This window comes from Anabrus simplex, chromosome 13 (assembly GCF_040414725.1).
Source record: "Anabrus simplex isolate iqAnaSimp1 chromosome 13, ASM4041472v1, whole genome shotgun sequence".
NCBI lineage: Eukaryota > Metazoa > Arthropoda > Insecta > Orthoptera > Tettigoniidae > Anabrus > Anabrus simplex.
This window is the reverse complement of record NC_090277.1, coordinates 54,845,084-54,868,674: the sequence shown is the minus strand read 5'-3', so window position 1 is coordinate 54,868,674 and position 23,591 is coordinate 54,845,084. Positions and strand designations below refer to the sequence as shown.

At 42.1% G+C, this 23,591-nt stretch overlaps 1 protein-coding gene across 1 annotated transcript in view; it reads left to right on the top strand.

Annotated features, from left to right (window-relative positions):
• ss (spineless) overlaps window positions 1-23,591 on the top strand; it is a 770,665-nt gene that overhangs the window by 697,998 nt on the left and 49,076 nt on the right. The window contains exon 5 of the mRNA XM_067157402.2: window positions 3,943-4,152. Within this exon, the coding sequence (XP_067013503.2) occupies window positions 3,943-4,152 (210 nt within the window). The remainder of the gene's footprint in view (window positions 1-3,942; window positions 4,153-23,591) is intronic.

Here is a 23,591-nt window from a genome sequence, read left to right as displayed (position 1 = left end):
TGTTATGAAGACTACGATTTCAATAGATATGTATTTCTGAATTCTTGTCCTTTCATTTTTCCTACCGATCTGAATTCTTGCTAATTGCAGTTGGCATAAAAAGTATAATTTACAAAAATAGTTGTCTTTTATGCCTTTGCTGGCGAGATGTAGTGTTTACAGTGCACTATGTCTTCTGGTATGGGCTATATCAAATTTGTTACTTTCATTGACCTGTCTCAGTCTCATCCTTGGCTTTGACAATATGAAAGTGACTGAGGTATGAGTGATGCTAGTAATACCATTGCTTACGCAGCCAGTCCCTGTTATGAATGGTGTGAAAATATCGCTCTTAGGGTCGGTTGGTGCATGCATTTCAGTGGGCTTGGCAGACTGATATGTAATAGCAACTGCTGGTTCGGTGAGGAAAGCAACGGGAAACTACCTCACTCCTCATTTCCCTAGTACGCCTCTTCAGTGACGCCTAGGCTATTTATTACAGCTGTTGGCGGAGCTGCAGAGGATCAAACCAGCCTTCGGGCTGAATACCCAACATACAACATACATACATACAGTTGTCTTTTAGTGTGTTCAGCTAACTAGAATTAGGCCTAAGTTGTAAAATATTTTTGAGAAGTTTTACTCATGAAGAGTCGAGATTTTCTTCCGAAGGCACAGAACAAAGTTCTCTGCGAATTGTAAAGAATTTCAGATTGTTTCCTTAACAAGGCTCAATTCCAAAAGCTTATTATCATGTCTATAATTTTACTGATTATTATTGAAAAAGTAATTTGTAATTGAGTAAAATATTTCTATAATGATGATGATGATGATGATGATGACACATTTGTCACAATCAACCCAATATAATATATGTGTAATGTTTTATCCTCAACATTACCTTATACAAACATCATCCCCATCACAACGAGACCGTAACAACATTAATACATGTCGTAAAGAAAGTAGCAACCAAAAAAATAATCGTTAACTCTATATTAAAACTCTTTTGAAGGTTTATTTTCCCCTTACCAACTTTTCCTTCTCTCTTAATTGCACTCCTTAGGTAATTAAAAATTTAAATGAACTTTATAAACCTACATTTTTTTTCAACGTACAATAATTATTCTGAGTTATGTTAATTGGCTAACTTTGTGTATACTTTTAAAATTGAGAACAGTTTTGTTATCTTCTTCTCCTTCCTCGACTAGGCTTAATTGCTGTGGAATTACCAAGCGAATGCCTCGTTCATTTCCATTCAAATAATATCGGAATATAATGGCAGTAGTAATAAGCTACAACTTAATTCTAGTCTGTATTTTAATGTATTCTATCGTCAACTTACTCATTTTGAAGCAGAATATGAGGTTATAATGTCCATTAGAATGTTTTATCTGCTTGTCAGAAACTTTATTAGAAAACATTGTGAAAAGATAAGTATTCGTTAGGCCCGTTTTCACCAATGGTAGTTACCTTTTCAGTTATCTTATTTTCAAAACTCGAATAATGTCATTATCTCGGATAACGCTCACTTCTATATTCACAACAGAATGTATTATCTCGGTTTGCCAAAACAAAGTTTTCGTTTCAATCTGAACATTGAACCCTTGGTGGTCCACAAAGGTCATGGGTTCATATGAACCTTAAATTTTTCATACTGACCCACGGAAAACAAATGACTACCTGCGGTCGCCACTATCGAAATGTAAAGAAGTTTCACATTCCATTCGGGGTTTTCAAATTATGAATCATAAATTATGTCCACTAGTGACCAGATTCTTTGAACAGATTTCTCTATTATCGGAACCATTTTGGCTATCATACCTGACAGATCTGCACAAAGGCTTTGTCACTTTTGGTATTGCTTTTACATTCGATCCGAGGCTCGTTTGATTGTTGAAAGCGATGTTAATACGCTACCAGTGGCTTTCTAGACCTATCATGGATATTTGCGTTAATATGTTATATGTCAGTAAGATGGGAATTTGGAAAAGACATCGCAGTTGCATTCATAGAAATACAAAAGGCTTATGACACGGTTAGAAGAGAAAAGATATGGCAAGGGCTTAATAGAATGGAATTGTCAAGAGAAATTCAATTCATAATTAGAAACAAGTATAAGAAATGTCTGAACTGTATTACAATAGATGGCCAAAAAAAAGTCAGAATAGTTTAGAACAGACAGAGGAGTTCGACAAGGAAGTGTACTTGCACCAGTGCTCTTTAATATAGTGATGGACAACATTGTGAGGATAGTTCGCCAAGGGCCAACAGCAAATGATATGAAAGTCATAGCAAATGCAGATGATGTAATGATATAGGAAGAAAATAAACAAAAATTGGAAGAAAAACTAAATACCTGGCAGAAGGTAATTGAAGAAGCAGGCATGAAAATAAGTTTAACGAAAAGTGACAAAAGACAAAGACAAAGTCACTTCCGTACAGGCCATGAAGGCCCTTGGAGGAGTGGAAGGTAAAGGCTTCCACCATTGTTAACCGCGGCACGCGATGGAGTAGAGTGGTTAGCTCTACGCCCGGCCGCCTTTGCCCCCAGGAATTAACCTGGTACTTATTTTTGGTGTAGGCTGAGGAACCTCAGGGCCATATGCACCTCCGGAAGTGGAAATCTCGTTTCTTAAATTTTACGACTTCCTGGCGGGGCGAACCGGGCACGCCTTTACCGCCTCGGCCAGGCAGCTCCTTTAACGAAAAGTGAGGCAATGAAAATCAGTAGAAAACAAAACAAAAAATGAAGGATGTTAGATGTAATGGAAAAATTCGTAAAGAAGTAGATGCTTTTAATTACCTAGGAAGTAAGCTAACTGGGAAAGAAAACATCAAGGAAGAAATTTCGGAGAGGATAGGAAATTGCTCAAAATTATACGAGGTGTGTTCAAAAAAGACCGAACTCTGGCTAGGAAAACTTTATTATGTAGCTTACATCATTTCACAGACTGTCCCCTTCATAATAGTCCCCTGCACTATCAACAGCGTGTTGCCAACGTTTCTTCCACTTTTGGAATGCTTCCTGGAATGCACTTTCTTCGATGGCGCGAAGTTGCCTCGTCGCATTCTCCTTGATCTCTTCAATGTCTTGGAAACGATGTCCTTTCAAGGTGGTTTTCAATTTGGGGAATAAGAAAAAGTCTGCTGGAGCCAAGTCGACCGAGAGAGAGGCATGTGCTGGCGCATTGTCATGGTGCAACATCCAGGATTTGTTTTCCCACAGTTCAGGCCTCTTCCTGCGCACAGCATCTCTCAAATGCGTTAAAACATTCTGGTACAGTTCTTTGTTCACTGTCTGGCCTCGGGGTACAAACTCGTGATAGACAATGCCTTTCCAATCAAAAATCACAATCAGCATCACCTTGATGTTTGAACGACTCATTCGTGCTTTTTTCGGTCGAGGAGAACCTTTCCCCACCCACTGTGATGATTGCCTTTTGGTTTCGACATCGTAACCGTACACCCACGTCTCATCTCCAGTGTTTCCACAAACGTTTTCCCAACTTTGAAGCAGAACTTCACGCACACGCGTTGTTCCTCAAGCTGTTTTATTATAGAATTCGACGAACATGTGACACACGCAATCACTTCAGAGGCTCTAACTCAACTGATAACGCAGGCAATGGAATGCGGAAAGCAGCGGTCTGTTGTCAGAAGTTGCCGCTAGGCGCCGCCACAGTCACAACTCGCTCAATGTTGCGGTTTGCGCGCAGTTTACAAAGTTCGGTCTTTTTTTGAACACACCTCGTATTACTGTGTTTCAAACATACATAGTAATTAGAAATTGGAAAGTACCTACCAAAGCAAAAATCGTATTATTCGTACATTGTCTTGTAAGTGCTCTAGTTTTTAAACAGGCCATTCTGATCGCTTGCAAATGAGTCTTCTTTCTCTGTCCATTGGTGTAAATTCTTGTATTCTGTATTAATCATTCTCGTTGTCTCTTGTTTGTTGCAGTCGGATATCGTCCACCAGTCGGTGTACGAACTGGTGCACTCCGAGGATCGGGAAGAACTCCAGCGGCAACTCATGTGGAACTCATTTCTCCCTCCAGAATCCGCCAACATAGCACTCCAGGAGGTCCTCCAGCCCGATAACAGTCAACTGCTGGAACGTAGCTTCACCGTTCGCTTCCGGTGTCTCCTGGACAACACCTCGGGTTTCCTGGTAAGTTACTAGACATACTTACGAAATTATCAGCACCACTGTAACGTCTAAAAGTCTGATATCCAAAAGAAAGTACATAGATTTGGCAGGAGTTCATTTTGTATTAAGATTTCATCCAATTTCAGATTCAGGTTCCCCTAACATTAGGATCCAGTGAAAAGTCTTCAGCAATATCACCCACACTGGAACCTCCTATTAAGTAACGTAGAATCCTCTAACACACCCAGGAATTAAGTTCATTTTAAACTGTAGTTTCTGGAGCCTCGAGATCGGTATAACGTTTTCATTAGGGCAAAGAGAAGCCGATTTTTTTTTTAAGAAATTACTAGAAGGTCGACCAATTTGCCATTTCTTAATGCCAGTCTCTGCAAACTCTTCAGTAAAGTATTTCGTTGCCTCAATCAAGAATGATTTTGTTTCTCCAAGTATTATTTATACTTTAAACCGGGGAAATTTTAATTTGTTTGCATCTACTTTTCATTTTGTTGAGATTGCTTCTAGTTCTCTTCAAGACAGCAGCTCATGCAGATCACTTGCAAATAAACCTAATGCTGATGCTTTATTCAATTTCAAACACGTCTGCCACTCGGATGTTTTCTGCAGAAAAAGAAATGTGCCGTTCACAGTCAATCATCGTTGACTTGCATTTGGGTCTGTTTTGCCCATGTCCACTGCCTCTCATAGACCACAACTGGTCTCTCGCTTAAAATCCATGAATAAGCTGGGAATCTAACTTGGTTACTCTGAAGATCATTGCTTTAAGGAAAAGTATAGCTTGATACGATACCTCTCATGTCATGAACGTAGGCTACTGTATCTTAGCTCGCACACATCTATGAAGATACACAATTTAAAACCTATTAGATTTCATGAAGCATTTCACATAATCCAAGGCTGTCCCTCTGATTATAATATACTCAACAAATTTGAACTTTTTCCCATAACACTAATAAAATAGGCTGATATTAACTAATTTGCATGCTATGAACACGAAAATGATTGTGAAAAATTCGTAACACGTCACGTTTTTGTGATATAGAATTTACTTGGTATATTGAATAAATCAAGATTTTTGATCTATTAAAAATTACTTTGTTCTTATTCTTGTAGGCTAATAAAAGTTTCAATGGTAGTGTTGATATGATAGAACTGGTATATTAATAACTGACCAGCTATTAAGGCTTATAAAAACTACTCTTTATGCAATAAAATAGAGAAAATACAATTTTTCTCTTATGTGAACTGGAATCTTCCCTTTGTAAAAAAAAAACAGCAATAATCGCCCATCATCGGAGGATACCGGCTTCCTTGATACCGTTGCTCTATTGCAGCAATGTCTTGGTGAAATCGCTCTCCCTACTCAACACTTACAGCCCCCAAGTTCTCAGGAAAGAAGTCTAAATGTGAATGTAAGAAGTGGCTCTTCAGTAGTATACGGCAACCCATTTCCTTGCAGTTTCTTAGTAAATTGGCGATACATTTCTTCTTTGTGATTCTCTAAAAATCCTTTGACAACAGATTCAAAATATTTTCATGCTCGTAATTCCTTAGGGTTATTTTTTCTTTTCATAAAAATGCTGTCCTTCAAAAGTTGTCTAATTTGTGGACCGACAAATATGCCTTTTTTTAATTTATCATCACTGATTTTTGGGAACTGAGTCGTTAAGTATTGAAAGGCTTTCCCACTCTTATCTATAGCTTTCACAAAAAAATAATTAGCTCTAGTTTTATATGCAGAGGCGGAAGAAATACTTTTTCACGTTGCACTAGTGGAGGGCATTTAATATTATGTTCACCAGGAATATAACCTTTTTTGATAGGCCAGTCCTTCACCACATAATGCTGTACTGTTGCTCGACTGTCCACAAACCCAAAAAACAACAAAACTTAGTAAACCCTCCTTTTAATCCAAGCAATAAAGCTATTACTTTCAAATCGCCACAAATTACCCAGCGATGTTCACTATAATTTACTGCATTCAAAATTAGTGCCGTTTTCATAAGTTTCTTTCATGGCGATTGTCCGGCTCCATGGCTAAATGGTTAGGGTGCTGGCCTTTGGTCACAGGGGTCCCAGTTTCGATTCCCGGCAGAGTCGGGAATTTTAACCTTAATTGGTTAATTTCGCTGGCACGGGGACTGAGTGTATGTGTCGTCTTCGTCATTATTTCATCCTCATCACGATGCGCAGGTCGCCTACGGGAGTCAAATCAAAAGACCTGCATCTGGCGAGCCGAACTTGTCCTCGACACTATCGGCACTAAAAGCCATACGCCATTTCATTTTTTCATAGCGAACTGAATGAGCCACTGGAATGGAAGGTTTTGTATTGCCATTGTGTAATAAAACTGCTTTTAAGCTTAGTTTTGATGAATTGATGAACAGTCTCCATTCTTTTGGATGTTATTCAATTTCTAATTCATCCATCAGCTCGATCACATTTTTGCACGCAAAAACAGAATTTTCCATTGCAAAATAAGTGGTCAGTTTATCATTTCGTTTTCTAAACACTGAAATCTTGGTATCCCTTGCTGATAAGTTCCATTCTTGTAATCTAGAACCTAATAGTTCAGTATGTTGCTTGGAAAGACCTACATCCCTAACTAGATAATTAAATTCCGTCTGTGGTATCAGATGAGGTGTTTTATGATGTTCGGGAATGTAGGTAGGGTCAGCGGAAGATGAAGGGTTGTCTGAGGATTCTGTTTGTTCGTGTTCCTCTGAATGACATAATCTTCTCCACTGGGGGGAGGGTTCTGGCGGAAAACTCTGGATAATGTGGCACGGGTCTTGTGGCTGATGGCAGATTAGGATACACCATGTTACCTATACTTTTCCTTGAAAATCCCTCTGTTTTGGTAATGAAAATCCGCAGCCTGTTTCCAGTCATTTGACCGGGTCAGTAATGGGATGAATGAAGCCCCCTTCTAGCGGCGAGGATGTGAACCGTGCCGGCTGCCGAGGCCAGTCGCACTCCTCTGGGGCAATGATTAATGAATGATTAATGAAATGAAATGAAATTGGAGAGTGTTGCTGGAATGAAATATGACAGGAAAAACCGGAGTGCCCGGAGAAAAACCTGTCCTGCCTCCGCTTTGTCCAGCACAAATCTCACATGGAGTGACCGGGATTTGAACCACGGAACCCAGCGGTGAGAGGCCGGCGCGTTGCCGCCTGAGCCATGGAGGCTTCCCTGCTTTGGTAATAAAGAAATAAAAATTTTCCAGATGACTGGTAGGCTGTCACCAAATCATTGGAACAGCAAAAGACAACGGTATTGTTATTTTTCCCCCGCAACCACTTTGTTAACTTCATGTAACACGTTACGCAACACACGTGTGGTGCCCAATTTTTATCTTGATCACCCACTTTACAGTCAAAATACAAGTAATATGCTTTTTTTTTACATTGTTTGTAATTAATCGACATTGTGATTTAAAATTTAATTCCTCACAAACATAGCAGAAACTATGTGGAGAATATTTACATGAACGACGGTTGTAATCCATTTAACACTATTGTAGAATGACTAGTACCGCTCACAACATTTCCACAATCAGAACTAAACGTTTCTTGTCTCACAATACAACAGCAAGCAACCGAATTTTCACAATACAACGGCAAGCAACCATTTTTTCGCTCCATTAGTCAGTTATAGCCGGATGTGCCCAACCTCCGTGCAGAGGCATAATAAGGGTAATAAAACAAGAAACCAACGCGAAGGGTAACACTCATTCAAACCACAAAAGAGCAAATATGTTTGAAATGGCACTTTAAAAGAATGGAAATTATAGGAATTTGCGTAAAAGATCTACAGTATGTTAAAGAACATAACCTCTTTCAAACTGGGTAGGTTTTAACACATTTTATACGATTCGTTAACAAAAAAGTATGAGTTTATAAAAAACTAGCTGATGTACCCGTGCTTCGCTACGGGATTCTCAGAAAGACTGTCTTTGTGGTTTTCCTAACTACAGTTAACTTAGGCCATTACAAAAACGTCAGTAGGAATGTAGGGTTTAAAAGCAATGTTATCATATAAAATACTCGATCAAATGAAAAACCGCACATGTTCTCACTTTTAACGAACAGTACTATGCTGCCGATCTAACAGTCCAAAGTTCCAGTGCTGGAATGACCAGGCCGCAGACAGCCATGAACACTCCTCTGCCATTGTTCCGTTAAATATACACACGGCTCAATCCAATCAGTGCCTCAGGGTAGGGATTGAATAGCTTGACTGCTGTGATGAACCAGTTTGTTACGTACCAGTAGTATCAGAAAATTTATGAACCAGAGGAATGGTAGGCCTATGCTTAAGAAGAAAGTTATCTAACTCCCCAGCTACTTCCCGCCAATATTCAGGCAGGCTGTTATACTCGGTACGACCGGGTGAGTTGGCCGTGCGGTTAGGGGCGCGCAGCTGTGAGTTTGCATCCGGGAGGTAGTGGGTTCGAAAACCACTGTCGACAACCCTGAAGATGGTTTTCTGTGGTCTCCCATTTTCACACCAGGCAAATGCTGGCTGGGGCTGTATCGTAATTAACGCCAGGGCCGCTTCCTTTCCACGCCTAGCCCTTTCCTATCCCATCGTCGCCATAATACCTATCTGTGTCGGTGCGACGTAAAGTAATGTTTTTTAAGTACTCGGTATACAGCGGTAATCCCATCTATCAGACATGACTGACAACAAAAGACACAAAGCACATCACAACAAAGAATGGTCAATGTAATGTTATTGTTGTTCAGTGTTATGAGCTTTCTGTATTGTAGGCCTTCACATAGAGTTTTCTTTCGACTTTGTGATATTAGGGCATCTTACGAAATTACTTATAGCGTAGACTGTAATTCCTTATTCCCCGACTTCACATAACGATTTTCATTAAATTCTGTTTACCCATTTTCTCGTGACTTGGCGCTGATATGGACATAGCAACAAAAATCCACATTCATGAATATCTCTGTTATCATAGCCGGTACGGTAAAAATGTATAAGACATAAATGATCGGAAATTATATACTATATAACTTTAGTAATGTAGTATTTGTCGATAGGACCACTAATAACACAAATATTTGAGAATAAAATTTAGGCCTTCCCCAAAACTACCATTGCACTGAGCGTGAAGTAAAAATATTTATGGCCTAGATTGTAGCGACTTATTTCCCGACTTTGCATACCGATTTTCATTAAGATAGGACCATTAATAACATAAATATTTGAGAATTAAATTTTAGGTCTTCTCCTAAACTACCATTTCTCTCAGCGTGAATAACATTATTTATGGCCTAGATTATAGCGACTTATTCTCGCACACTACATACCGATTTTCATTAAATTGTCTTCAGCCGTTTTCTCGTGATGAGTGTACATACATACATACAGGCAGACTGACTGACTGACAGACATTACGGAAAATTAAAAAGTGCATTTCCTTGCTACTTTGAACACGACCGATACAGAAATACCATCCTTTTTAAATTCTGAGCAATGTACAGACAAAACTCTTATTTTATATATAAATATGTGACGTGTTGGCAATTTTCCAAGCCCACATTCGTAATAATTATCTAAAAATAGTTATTCTTGTCCGTGTTATGCCCGTGGTGTAGGGGTAGCGTGCCTGCCTCTTACCCGGAGGCCCCGGGTTCGATTGCGGGCCAGATCTGGAATTTTTACCTGGACCTGAGGGCTGGTTCGAGGTCCACTCAGCCTACGTGATTAGAATTGAGGAGCTATCTGACGGTGAGATAGCGGCCCCGGTCTAGAAAGCCAAGAATAACGGCCAAGAGGATTCGTTGTGCTGACCACATGACACCTCGTAATCTGCAGGCCTTCATTCTGAGCAGCGGTCGCTTGGTAGGCTAAGGCCCTTCAAAGGCTTTAGTGCCATGTGGGTTTGGTTTTTTGGTCCATGTTATGAAAACCTTGTAGAGTAGTGCTATAGAGAAGAAAATGGGAGAGATCAGTTCTTCAAAGGAGGGAGATGGAAAATGGAAAACTCCCTAGGGCTTGGAAACGTAATATCGTCGGAGTCGGAAAAGAACAAGAGTTGACCAAGGGAGGACAGATAGTGGTGGTAGTGGTGATTATTGTTTCAAGAAGAAGTACAACTGGGCAACCATCCTCTATTAACATGAATGTTAATCAGAAAAATTTTGGAAGAATAAAGAATGAAGGTCAAAATAAAAGCGAAGGGTCTCGAAGAGCTTTCCAGGCCTATCAAACCTAATACCGTCAGGGTCAGAAGAGAACACCAGTTGACCAAGGGAGGTCGGACAGAAAAGCTGAAAGTGAGGAGCCTGGCACAAGTAAGTGGAAGCAATGCCATATTCAACTAAGGGACCCGTGGACGACGGAAGCGCCCGAGATGGAAGTTACTGGGTCCCCTTTTAGTCGCCTCTTACGCAGGTAGGGGATACTGTGGATGTATTCTACCGCCCCCGCTCACACGGGGAGGTCAGATAGAAACGATAAAAGCGAGGAAAGATCTACACTAAGGGCAATCACCACATCAACGGGATTGTAAATAAAGCTACCGGGCGAGTGGACTGTGCGGTTGGGGGCGCGCAGGTGTGAGTTTGCATCCGGAAGATAGTAGGTTCGAACCAGTGGCGTATCCTGGAACCTCCACTGAGGCATGCAACTAAATAATAATAATAATCGTATGGCCTCAGCTACCGTGTGCAGACATTTCAATTTGACGCCATCTGGCTGTCTGCTCGTCAATTTCGACGTTCCGTTTTACTCTAGGCCCCCACTAGATGGCAGACCGAGTAACCCGAAACTCTCTTGGGCGTCTATGGCTGAGATTTAATTAATTTTGTCGGGTAAACACCAAATGTGTCACCAGAGATCTTTTACATGCCGACATCGTACGACATGGAGTGTCGAATGGACTTTTTTCCGCCCTTCAAAAATCCGACTACCTCTGCCGAGTTTGAACCCGCTATCTTGGGATCCGGAGGCCGACACTCTACCGCTGATCCACAGAGGCAGCTGGCATGCAACTAGTAACCATGCAGTTAACACAATGTATTAAGTAAATTTCAATTCTACTCACCCTAATTACATGTAGGTGAACTCGAGCCAAACAGTTTTACTGTAAGTTTCTGGACTGAACGAGCGTACACAATTCTTGTTTTCTGTTTTTAAATTTACGAGGGTCCACCTCTGTGGTGTAGTGGTTAGTGTGGTTAGGTGCCACCCCCGGAGGCCCGGGTTCGATTCCCGGCTCTGCCACGAAATTTGAAAAGTGGTACGAGGGCTGGAACGGGGTCCACTCAGCCTCGGGAGCTCAACTGAGTAGAGGTGGGTTCGATTCCCACCTCAGCCATCCTCCAGGCAAATGCCGGGATGGTACCTAACTTCAGGCCTCGGCCGCTTCCTTCGCTCTTCCTTGTCTATCCCTTCCAATCTTCCCATCCCCCGCAAGGCCTCTGTCCAGCATAGTAGGTGAGGCAGCCTGGGCGAGGTACTGATCATCCTCCCCAGTTGTATCCCCCGACCCAGAGTCTGAAGCTCCAGTACACTGCCCTTGAGGCGGTAGAGGAGGGATCCCTCGCTGAATCCGAGGGAAAAGCCAACCCTGGAAGGTAAGCAGATTAAGAAGAAGAAGAAATTTACGAGGGAAGGTAGAGGTCTCCCTGCTTTAACTATTTGAATCTTTTCATCAAACGAACGGCCAGTAAATGGCTTTTCAAACTGATTTACAATTATATCCGTTTTAGACTCATCCATTGTTAATACAACATATGCGCAAAATATAATAAAACACCGAAAACACAACGAATTAACTCACTAGTTAGCCACAACTCAAGCACTGGAGGTAAGTCACCCCAGTGGCAATGGTCAGTTTCGTCACGTTGGATTCTCGCTGGGGGGTAATCTGTGGGTCCCGTTCGCTGTAAAGATGCCGACTTTCTCCAAGTTGCTAACGGATGGCAGAGGGTAGCACGGGTATGGGGCGACAAATTCTGACCAAGTTTCCATTGCAGCGACATCGTTCGGAGGGTTTCAGAACTACGTCTGCCACCGAATGCAATTTTAAGATTGAATGCCTTACATCCTTAACTCCTCCATTCGCTGTCTCTTTCTTCCTAGAGTGGAGTAGACGGCGAGACTACACCAGCACCACACGTAGTCAAGCAACGGAACCAGTACAGTTGCGCGGACCTTTTGAACTTCTGAGAGATGAAATAGTTAATATTTGACTTGAAACAACCTAAAACCGTACATCAGACAGTTCTTTGTGTTATCATAACGCATGCAATGAATGCCTTGCATTTAAGGAGAATACGCCCATGGTTCGAACCCCATTGTCGGCAGCCATGAAAATGGCATTCCGTGGTTTCCCACTTTCACAGCAGCCAAATGATGGGGCTGTACCTTAATTAAGGCCATGGCCGCTTCCTTCCCACTCCTATAGCCCTTTCCTGCCCCATCGTCGCTATAAGACCTATCTCTGTAGGTGCAACATAAAACAAATAGGTTTTTTTTAAGTTAATAAAGGTTACAAATCGCTTCACATGGTTATCAGGGTGTTTAGGGGTTATAGTAATGATTGAAAGGAGAGAGGGGTATGAGCTCTAAGACCGCAATTGCAGCATGGGAAATATTCATAGGAAAAGAGCACAATTTGTTCTTGGTAATTTCCAACAAGTCCGCCTCCGTGGTGTAGTGGTTAGTGTGATTAGCTGCCACCCTCAGAGGCCCGGGTTCGATTCCCGGCTCTGCCACGAAATTTGAAAAGTGGTACGAGGGCTGGAACGGGGTCCACTCAGCCTCGGGATGTCAAATGAGTATATAGGGTTCGATTCCCACCTCAGCCATCCTGGAAGTGGTTTTCCGTGGTTTCCCACTTCTCCTCCAGGCAAATGTCGGGATGGTGTCTAACTTAAGGCCACGGCAGCTTCCTTCCCTCTTCCTTGTCTATCCGTTCCAATCTTCCCATCCCCCATCAAGGCCCCTGTTCAGCATAGCAGGTGAGGCCGCCTGGGCGAGATAATGGTCCTCCTCCCCAGTTGTATCCCAACCCATAGTCTACCTTGAGGCGGTAGAGGTGGAATCCTTCGCAGATTCCGAGGTAAAACCCGACCCTAGAGGGTAAACAGATAAAGATGATGATTTCCAACAAAAGAGTAGGGTTACGAAAATATTTGCAAACTTTAGGCTGGGAAGACTTGGGGGTAAGGAGACGAGCTGCTCGACTAAGCGGTATGTTGCGAGCTGTCAATGTGTTTTGGAATGACATGGTATACGATTAAGCACGGATGGAATTTTGGAAATGGAAATGGAAATGTAAAAGGAAGATAAAGCTGGAATTTAAGAAATTTTTAAAAGTAGGAAAGATCATAAAATGAAGATAAAGCTGGAATTTAAGAGGACAAAATAGGGCAAATATTAATTTATAGGAAGAGTAATTAGGGATTCGATTAATTTGTCAGGAGAGATGTTTGATCATTTTCCAATTACTTTGAAATCGTTTTCGAAAAGTCTATATAAACAACTTATAGGGAATCTGCCACCTGGGTGATAGTCCTAAATGAGAGGGCAATGCCAGACTTGGTTAGGAGCCCCGTGGTTGCCAACCTACTGTACTCTCTCAAGTCTCTCTTACGACAAACAGGGTGTATTCTATCCTCTAAAGCTCAGGACAACCCAAGGTCACTTCACCACGGAGTTTACTGTTATTATTCAGACCAGTAGAATATTACATACCCTTCAAAGTGATGTTCATCAGTTTGCGGCCGTCGTTGACTATGATAAATCGTTGAAGAGAAAGTAGAAGAGGGAGAGAATTATACACAACACATCGCAGCTGACGTGACATTGGACAGCGTTAATTAATAATTGTGACTCGCCCGTAATCAAATTATATAATCAGGACGTACACACACATACATCTAGTAGTCGTTTGTTATAGGGGGAAGACAGCCTTGGATCATGTGAAATTCTTCATAATATCTAACATGTTTGTCTTCGTAATTTTTTCTTTTTAATTTGCTTTAGGTCGCGCCGACACAGAAATGGAATAGGAAATGCCTTAGATTGGGAAGGAAGAGGCCGTGGCCTTAATTAAGGTACAGCCCTTGTGTGCCTGGTGTGGAAATGGGAAACCATTGAAAACCAGGGCTGTCGACAGTGGGTGGGTTTGTTTATCGAACCCACTATCTCCCAGATGCAAGCTCATAGCTGCGTGCCTCTAACCGCACGGCCGACTCTCCTGGTCGTAGATATTTGCGAGTTAAGATACAGGATGGTCTGCCTGTGTGGTGTAGTGGTTAATGTGATTAGCTGCCACCCCCGGAGGCTCGGCTTTGATTCCCGACTCTGCTACGAAATTTGAAAAGTGGTACGAGGGTTGGAACGGAGTCCACTCAGCCTCGGGAGGTGAATTGAGTAGGAGGGAGAGGTTCAATTCCCACCTCAGCAATCCTCTAAATGGTTTTTCGTGGCTTTCCACTTATCCTCCAGGCAAATGCGGGGATGGTGTCTAACTTAATGGCCACGGCCGCTTCCTTCCCTCGTCCTTGTCTATCCCTTCCAATCTTTCCACCCCCGACAAGGCCCCTGTTCAGAATATCGGGTGAGGCCGCCTGGACGAGGTACTGATCCTCATCCCCAGTTGTATCCCCGCCCCAGTGCCTCGCGCTCCAGTACACTGCCCTTGAGGCAGTGGAGGTGGGATCCCTCGCTGAGTCCGAGGGAAAATCCAACCCTGGAGGGTAAACGAATTAAGGAAGGAAGAAAGAAAGAAAGAAAGAAAGAAAGAAAGAAACAGTATGCACATGGTATGAGGGTCTAGTTTCAAAATGCGACTTACCCATATTTAACAATTTTTTTCAGAAAAAAGTACTATTTTCTCAGCTACACGGAGAAACATCGAATCATGGATATGTTTTTAGGCTTAGAAGACGAAATAATTGTCTCTTCGTTTCGCAATGTTCAGAATGTTTAATTATTGTTTTCCCGATAAATTGTTCGACATTGCTTTGTTTATAATATCCTTTCTTTATAGTCCTAATACGTCCAGCATCAAGTTATTACAAAAACATGTATTTACGTCCACCAAAATGGCGTCGTTCTTGCATCCATATGACGTCACCGGTTGCCCGGTTACGTTGTTGGCCAGTAGGGGTGCTAAGAAGCTCTCCCTCCACCCCGGTAATAATTGAAAATAGGCCCAATTTTTCCTGATATGGAAAGTTACAAGTTTATTTCGTAGTAAAAGGTTGTATATCATTACAATGAACAGCAATGACAATAATAATAATAATACTAATAATAATAATACACAATTACACAGTTTAGTAAGAACACACACACACACACAAGAAATGCCTATTCCAATTATAGTAACCCAAACACGCTGAACATCACAATATTAAGAAATAATCTCGTTCCGAGGACCAAATAATTTACTACTCAACCGTCCATCGGAAGCCTACTTAGCGTCGCTGACTAACGAGAGTTATAAACAAGCCCCAAACTTCAGTATTTAGAGTTCAGATAACGAGGATGTCTTTGTTATCGCATCTTCGCTGACTGCTGGGTTCTCAGATCTGGCTAATTGCTTCAAAAGCTTTGTTGATTGTTGTGAGTGGCAGAAAGAGATGGTTATAATTAGAACAGGTTGGGAAATCCGCATTCTTCCAGAAATAAGTTCCGTACTCCTATTGACGAAAGAAGCTCTGCACTACGACGGCCTAGGTTTGGAGTAAACCTCTGTAATACAAATAATACTGTGTTGTGTGCTGTAGCTTTATCAATATGTAAAATCACTCTTCAGTTACAGAATTAAGAAACAGTCATGGGCCCCTCAAAAGATACGCGGGGTCTGCGGGGTCCTTATCGCCGCCACTGGGTGTGTTTTTTTTTTTTTTCCACGCAAAACTGTCCACGCTAATTTCAGGTAGACCCCCAGCCCGAAAAATATCCATGTCAGAACTGACTGCGTACTATATGAGCGCATAAAGCGCGTTTAAAAAATAATCTGGATATCGGTTGTTTACAGCTATGAATACGTCTGACGTTACCGAGCAAGTGGGTGTGCGGTTTGGGCCATGCAGCTATCAGCCTGCATTCGGGAGATAGTGGGTTCGAACCCCACTGTCGGCAGTCCTGAAGATTTTCCGTGGTTGCCCATTTTCACAACTGGCACACCTGAATTAAGACCACGGCTGCTTCCTTCCCACTTCTAGCCCTTTCCTATGCCAACGTCGCCGTAAGACCTATCTGTGTCGGTGTGACGTAAAGCGAAGTGTAAAACAAAAAGGAGAGAATATAAGTTTTCGAAATGTGGTGTTACAGGAAATGTTGAAGGTGAGATGGGTAGATCGAATCACGAATGGAGAAATACTGAATAGAATTGGTGAGAAGAGAACGACTTGATGAAATTAATCTAGAAGAAGAAATAGATCTTAAGAAATTCAGGACTTGTTCAGTTGGTTTTTTAGGGAAGTGTAGGTGGTAAGAATGGGTAGGGGTAAACCAAGGCATGAATATGACAGATTAGAGTAGATGTAGTAGTTTTGTAGAAATGTAAACATTTGTATAGTATAGGGTGACATGGAAGCTGCATCAATCCAATCTAAGGACTGATGACCCAAACTACAACAACAAAAACTTCTTGCTAGTTGCTTTACGTCGCACCGACACAGATAGGTCTTATGGCGACAATGAGACAGGAAAGGGCTAGGAATGGGAAGGAAGCGGCCGTGACCTTAATTAAGGTACAGCCCCGGCATTTGCCTGGTGTGAAAATGGGAAACCACGGAAAACCATTTTCAGGGCTGCCGACAGTGGGATTCGAACCTACTATCTCCCGAATACTGGATATTGGCCGCACTTAAGCGACTGCAGCTATCGAGCTCGGTAACAACAAAAACAATATCGATATTATTAATATAAGAAAGGGAACAAGAGAGAAACGAATTAGTCTTACAATTATTCATCAACTTGAATTAAAATGGCTAGGAGTTTAAGTGATGGCGTTGAAAACCATTGCCTAACTTGTCCCTGTTTTCGAAGTTGCTACGCACATAAAGCATTTAACTACTGGAGGGAATTCTAATCAAATGACCTATCTCGAACCTGAAAAACAAGATAATGTTGATTACACACTGAAAGAACATAAACCCGTACATTTTATGAAACCACAAATTTGTTTGTGAGCTTTCTGGAGATTAAAGTTGAATTCAATAGTAACATATAGTAGTGCTCGCTTGTAATCATTGTTATAAAGGTCCGTATGAATATTTATATAAATATCAAGATAACATTGGTGATGGGGAAGAGATATCACCAATTATAACGCCGGGGAGTAATTAGCAAGCGGTGAGGATAATTATCGGGGACCGTTAAAGAACAGATGGGAGTTGCCTCATTTTCATATTCCATTAATATAGAGACACAGGAAGTCTATTCAGACCATTGCGATACGCTGGAATGAGTTTCTATGATATCAACCTTTATTTTGATAATATGATAACAAGCACGTTCAAAAAGATTTGCTGATGGCTTGGGTTCGATTGTTTAGAACCTAAAAATCGCACAAATGTATTTTTAAGAATAGCTAAATATTACCAAACACGTGTACATCCGTCGAATGATTTTTTGCTAGTGGCTTTACGTCGCACCGACATAGATAGAATATGTCTCATGGCGACGATGGGATAGGAAAGGCCTAGGAGTTGGAAGGAAGCGGCCGTGGCCTTAATTAAGGAACAACCCCAGCATTTGCCTGATGTGAAAATGGGAAACCACGGAAAACCTTCTTCAGGGCCGTCGACAGTGGGATTCGAACCCACTATCTCCCGGATGCAAGCTCATAGTCGTGCGCTCCTAACCGCACGGCCAACTCGCCTGGTGAATGTTTTTTTTTTTTTGCCGCTAGTTCTTTTCTATTAAAGATGTGCGTGCGTATGTTCAGCCCTCAGCCCTAAGGCTGGTCGGATCCTCTACAGCTCCGCCATCAGCTGTCATAGACGGCCTAGGCATCAGTGAAGAGGCATACTAGGTAAATGAGGAGTGAGGTCGTTTCCCGTTGCTTTCCTCACCGAACCAGAAGTTGCTATTACATGTCAGTCTTCCAAGACCACTGAAATGCATGCACCACTCGACCCCATGAGCAACATTTTCACACCATTCATAGCAGGGACTGGCTGCATAAGGAATGGCATGACCAGCATCCCTCATACCTCGGTCACTTTCATATTGTCAACGCCAAGGATGAGAAAGAGACAGGTCAGTGAAAGTAACAAAATTGCTCTAACCTTGTCGTAACCACAAAGATGCACACACGAAATGCTGTCAATTATGTACACTGAATGGTTTACAAATTATATATACAGTATGTTACACACACTAATGAAATGCTATTTGCACAAAACACTGCGAAGAGGAAGAAGAAGAAGAAGACTGTCACATTAGCATGTCAACTAACTACCAACACCACAAAATCACAAAATGAGTTCACACACTGAGTTCGACTAATGACTCCTCACGAACAACTCTTGCTAACGTCACTACACCGTCTCTTTATATACCTTGCCTGGCCAGGCTTCTAGAAAAGTATGACACAACATGTTTTCTCGAACTTCCTCGAGTCTCCAATAACCTATTTACAAATGATTAGAACGTTATATACAGCTCTAGTGACAAGATGCGTTGTTCTGGACTCTTACCCTGTGTTACACAACATAACATTGCATTTATGTATCATATTTATAGATAATTTATTTTTATTTTTTTGCTATTTTGCTTTTACGTCGCACCGACACAGATATGTCTTATGGCGACGATGGGATAGGAAAGGCCTAGGAATTGGAAGGAAGTAGCCGTGGCCTTAATTAAGGTACAGCCCCGGCATTTGCCTGGTGTGAAAATTGGAAACCACGGAAAACCATCTTCAGGGCTGCCGACAGTGGGGCTCGAACCCACTATCTCCCGATTACTGGTTACGCTTAAGTAGTTAGTGGGACGTAAGGCCAATGTTCTTCGTCGTCGTCGTCTTCTTTTTCTACCGCTCTTTCCCACATCTGTGGGGTCGCGGGTGCGAACTGCGTCGCACATGTGGATTTGGCCCTATATTGCGTGTTTCTGTGGTGCTTGGTAGTATAGTGTGTTGTCTGAATATGAACAAACACCCAGTCCTCGGGCCAGAAGAATTAATCATATACGATTAAAATCCCCTACCCGGCCAGGAATCGAACCCGCGACCATCTGAACCGAAGGCCTCAACGCTGATCATTCAGCCAATGAGTCGGATTGGGACGTAAAGCCAATAACATTATTTATTGTGTGGTACAGAATCATAGTCTCAAAAAAACTAGTATTACCAGTCCAGCTCTGTGGTGCAGTTGTTCGTGTGATTTTCTACCACCCCGGCTCTGCCACGAAATTTAAAAAATTGTACGAGGGCTGGAACGGGATCCACTCAGCCTCGGGAAGTCAACTGAGTAGAGGGGGTTCGATTCCCACCTCAGCCGTCCTCAAAGTGGTTTTCCGTGGTTTCTCACTTCTCCTCCAGGTAAAAGCTGGGATGGTACCTAACTTAAGACGACAGCCGCTTCCTTCCCTCTGTTCCTTTCAATCTTCCCATCCCCCCACAAGGCCCCTATTCAGCATAGAAGGTGAGACCGCCTCGGAGAAGTACTGGTCCTCCCCCCGACCCAAAGTCTCACGCTCTAGGACACTGCCTTTGAGGCGGTAGAAGTAGGACCCCTCGACGAGTCCAAGGGAGAAACCAACCCTGGACGTTATGCGGATTAAGAAAGAAAGAAAGAAAGAAAGAAAGAAAGAAAGAAAGAAAGAAAGAAAGTTGGCAGCCAGTAATCCTTGACCTCTCCGTCGCAAAATTCGCTCAGAAAGCATAAAAATCGTACCATTTTGCACGGATTTTTTTTTTAATTTTGATGTACCCGTTCTCCTCCCCCTCTCGCTATATTCCTAAAACCCGGGAAGTTTTTGTTCTCTATAAATTTGTGTGGCTCCCGCCCACTTCTAATTCCCATTCGCCGCTACTGAGCTTAACCACGGTGTCAGACGCCTTAACGGCCTATCAGGAGGACTTAATTTACGGACAGTAAACACACCGGGACAACGTTTACCTAAAACCATCATTTTTGTACGGGAGATGAGTCCTTTCTCAAGCTACTGAGGTACGGTCAGACTTGCTCATAAGCGTGGGAAAAGTATTACATTCCTGTGTCATGTAATAGAGGAGTAATAACATGGTAGAGGCGAGGCGAATGTGAGGCCAGCCCCTGAACTTGGCTAAATATGAGGGTTTGGCTCGGCTTGCTTCAGCTTCACATGAGGAAGCTACTGCCTCTTCTCTATTATGCACATTTATGAAAAAGAAATACAGTAGTTGCTTCCTAATCACTAGTTGTTTATGTTGAACTGTCGCTAATTTTGATATTGTCAAGATATTGGGACTTTACCGAAAGAACTGTGATTTGTTCCATTATTCTGATGTTGACATGTGTTATTATCAACGTCTTCTATCTATGAGTAGCGTTACGATTACAATAATTAAACCAGTGAATTCAAACAACGTCCTATTTTAAATTATTGTATTACTTCCCAGCTGCCTCTGTGGATCGGTGGTAGAGTGTCGGCCTCCGGATCCCAAGATAGTGGTTTCAAACCCGACAAAGGTAGCCGGACTTTTGAAGGGCGGAATAAAGTCCATTCGACACTCCATGCCGTACGATGTAAGCATGTAAAATATATCTGGTGACACATTTGGTGTTTATCCGGCAAAATTTATTAAAACTCAGCCACGGACATCCAAGAGAGATTCGGTTTACAAGGGGCCGCACAGTCCTGAATCGGGATGCCAATCAGGCAAAATCGCCGTGAGCAATGAGGGATTCATCCCACCGACGCACTAGGTTGAAGATCCCCTTGAGGTAAAACACAGTCTCCTGCTGCATGAAGAAGTCCATAACCGCCTGTTGCACATCCTCGTCCGATAGGAAACGTCGACCCTTTAAGGCCTTTTTGAGCCCACGAACGGTTATGCGCTGGTCCGCCCTAAACGCCTCATCCACCGCCCGCTTGTTGTTGTCCTTAACGGATGAGGCTGGCCTCCCAGATCGACCGACGTCTTGTGTCGAAACGCGACCCGCACGGAACTTGGTGTACCATTCCACAGCAGTGGATTTCGACAGACATGCTGCCCCATACACAGTCTTCATTCTCCGATGAATATCCACTGGTGTTTGCCCTTCGGCAGCCAAGAAAAAGAATAACAGCACGTTGGTCCTGTTTGGACGCATTTGTTAACAACATCACCATAGTTCACGTGACCGCATTTAACGCACACACCTCGGCTTACATGTCGTGCTTATACACCCGCATTGGAATCGCGCTACTTTTCATGTCCTCTGCATCAACGCCCTCAAACTGAAATTTTTTGATCACGCCTTAAGGACGCCTAGAGTAAAACGGAACGTCCAAATTGACGAGCAAGCAGCCAGATGACGTCAAATGGAAATGTCTATGGTACACGATAGTTGAGGCCATACGGTTATTATAATAATTTATTACTTACCAGTTTATGAGTTGTCGAGCATGACAAAGTTCAAAGAAATAATGAACAGTGGTTGTTAAAGTGTGAGGTAAAGGTGATTACGAATAATTTGAAGCGACCCCTCATCTCTAATATTGATATATCAAGGAGGATGCAATTAGGAGAATGTTCGCACTGTTCCTGTGATACCGATTAACAGTCTAATAACTTTAACGCTACTTCTTCGTGAAATTCGTTTTATGATATGCTGCAGAGTGTTTCAAGGGAAGCAGTAAATCTATCGGGAGGCAGCAGAATAAACTATTTCGCCAGTACCCCTTTATCCGTTTGCTTTTTGTACTAATTCTTCTGGCCGACAATACTCTAGTCTCTCTCGTTTTCTCATCAGACAGATCCTTCATCTCCGCATAAAGGACTATTGGACACAGATGAAACGAAAGACTGAGCTACAAGCCTCATAATGATAACTCAGTTCAGCATCAAAGAAGCGCGCAACAGTTTGGAGTTTAAAGAAAGAAGGGCAAAGATTAGTGAATATAAAAATCCACAGTCTGTTTCCAGTTTTCACCGTGTTAGGAATAGAAAGAATGAAGCCCTATCTAGCGGTAAGGATAGGAACTTCTTTGCATTTAACTTTCCTTGTTTCCAAACTTCCTTCATTTTCTGAGAATGTTGTTCCTTTTCCTCTTGAGTCCATTTTCTTCCAGTTGTTAATTTCTTTCTCTCCTGAAATCTTGCCTTTCGCGTTGCTTCTCTGAAACGTGTTCTGTTTTCTATCGTGTCTATTTTAATTCCAGCGTTTTTCATATCTATTCCCATTTCAATGAACCACGTTGGCTTGGATTTGTAACTGTTCAATAAGTTCAAGATGCGTTTAGTTAGTCTATTGTTATTCATTCTATAAATGTGTCCAAAAACTGGAGTCTTCTTTTCCTCATTACAGTTGTCAGTTTTTCAGCGTTTAAATATAGCCCTCTGTTTGATCGTAGTCTAAATTCGGCATTGTTGTTTCATATAGGTCCCAGTATTTTTCTCAAAATTCTTCTTTCAACTTTTTATAATTTTTCAAGATCCTCAATTCTTGTAAATTTAAGAGATTCTGTTGCGTATAATATTTCTGGCCGGGCCACTGTTTGATAATCTCATATTAAAAGTAGGCAAATAATTTATGTTTCTGTGCCTAATTTTATATGATTGTTGCTTAAGGCAGGTTTCAGGATGTTCCGACTCGTCCTTTGCACAATGTTGTGGGCCCCCAGAATCCGAATGCACACTTTTCATTTCCTTAGAAATGGGAGATTGTTTACTCCTCTGGATAGTCTCTTTTGAAGTACATGTCCATAGTTGATTGTTTGATGGGTTAAGGGAACAAGTCCCTTGAAAATTCTACTCGAAGTTTTTAGCTCCAAGGAAAGATTTTCAGCCGCACCTCTGGTGAACAGACGCTGACCATTTAGCCACTTGTTACAAGTCAGACGTGAAATGGATTTTTTTTTTTTTTAGCTGTCTCTTCCGCTAGTTCCGCCGTATCGAGATCCATTCCCTCCGCCTTCACTACCGTTGAGATTAGCGCCCTGCATATGCATAACCCATGGAGGGAGGGTGACTCAGTATTTTAAAGCCGCGGGTCTTGAGAACATCCCAGCAGAAGTGCTAAGAACCCCTATCCGCCATCTGGGGACGCGCTCTGAATTATTATTATTATTATTATTATTATTATTATTATTATTATTATTATTATTATTATTATTATTATTATTCATGTCGTATAGGTCAACTTCGGACCACGTCATTTCAACTGGCTATTTCTGACTTTGATGTCTGTCCAGTACTTCCGCGTGCGTTCTCGATGTCGTTTTATCCTCTCCTGTGTCCATGCCTTTCCAGTTTTTAATTT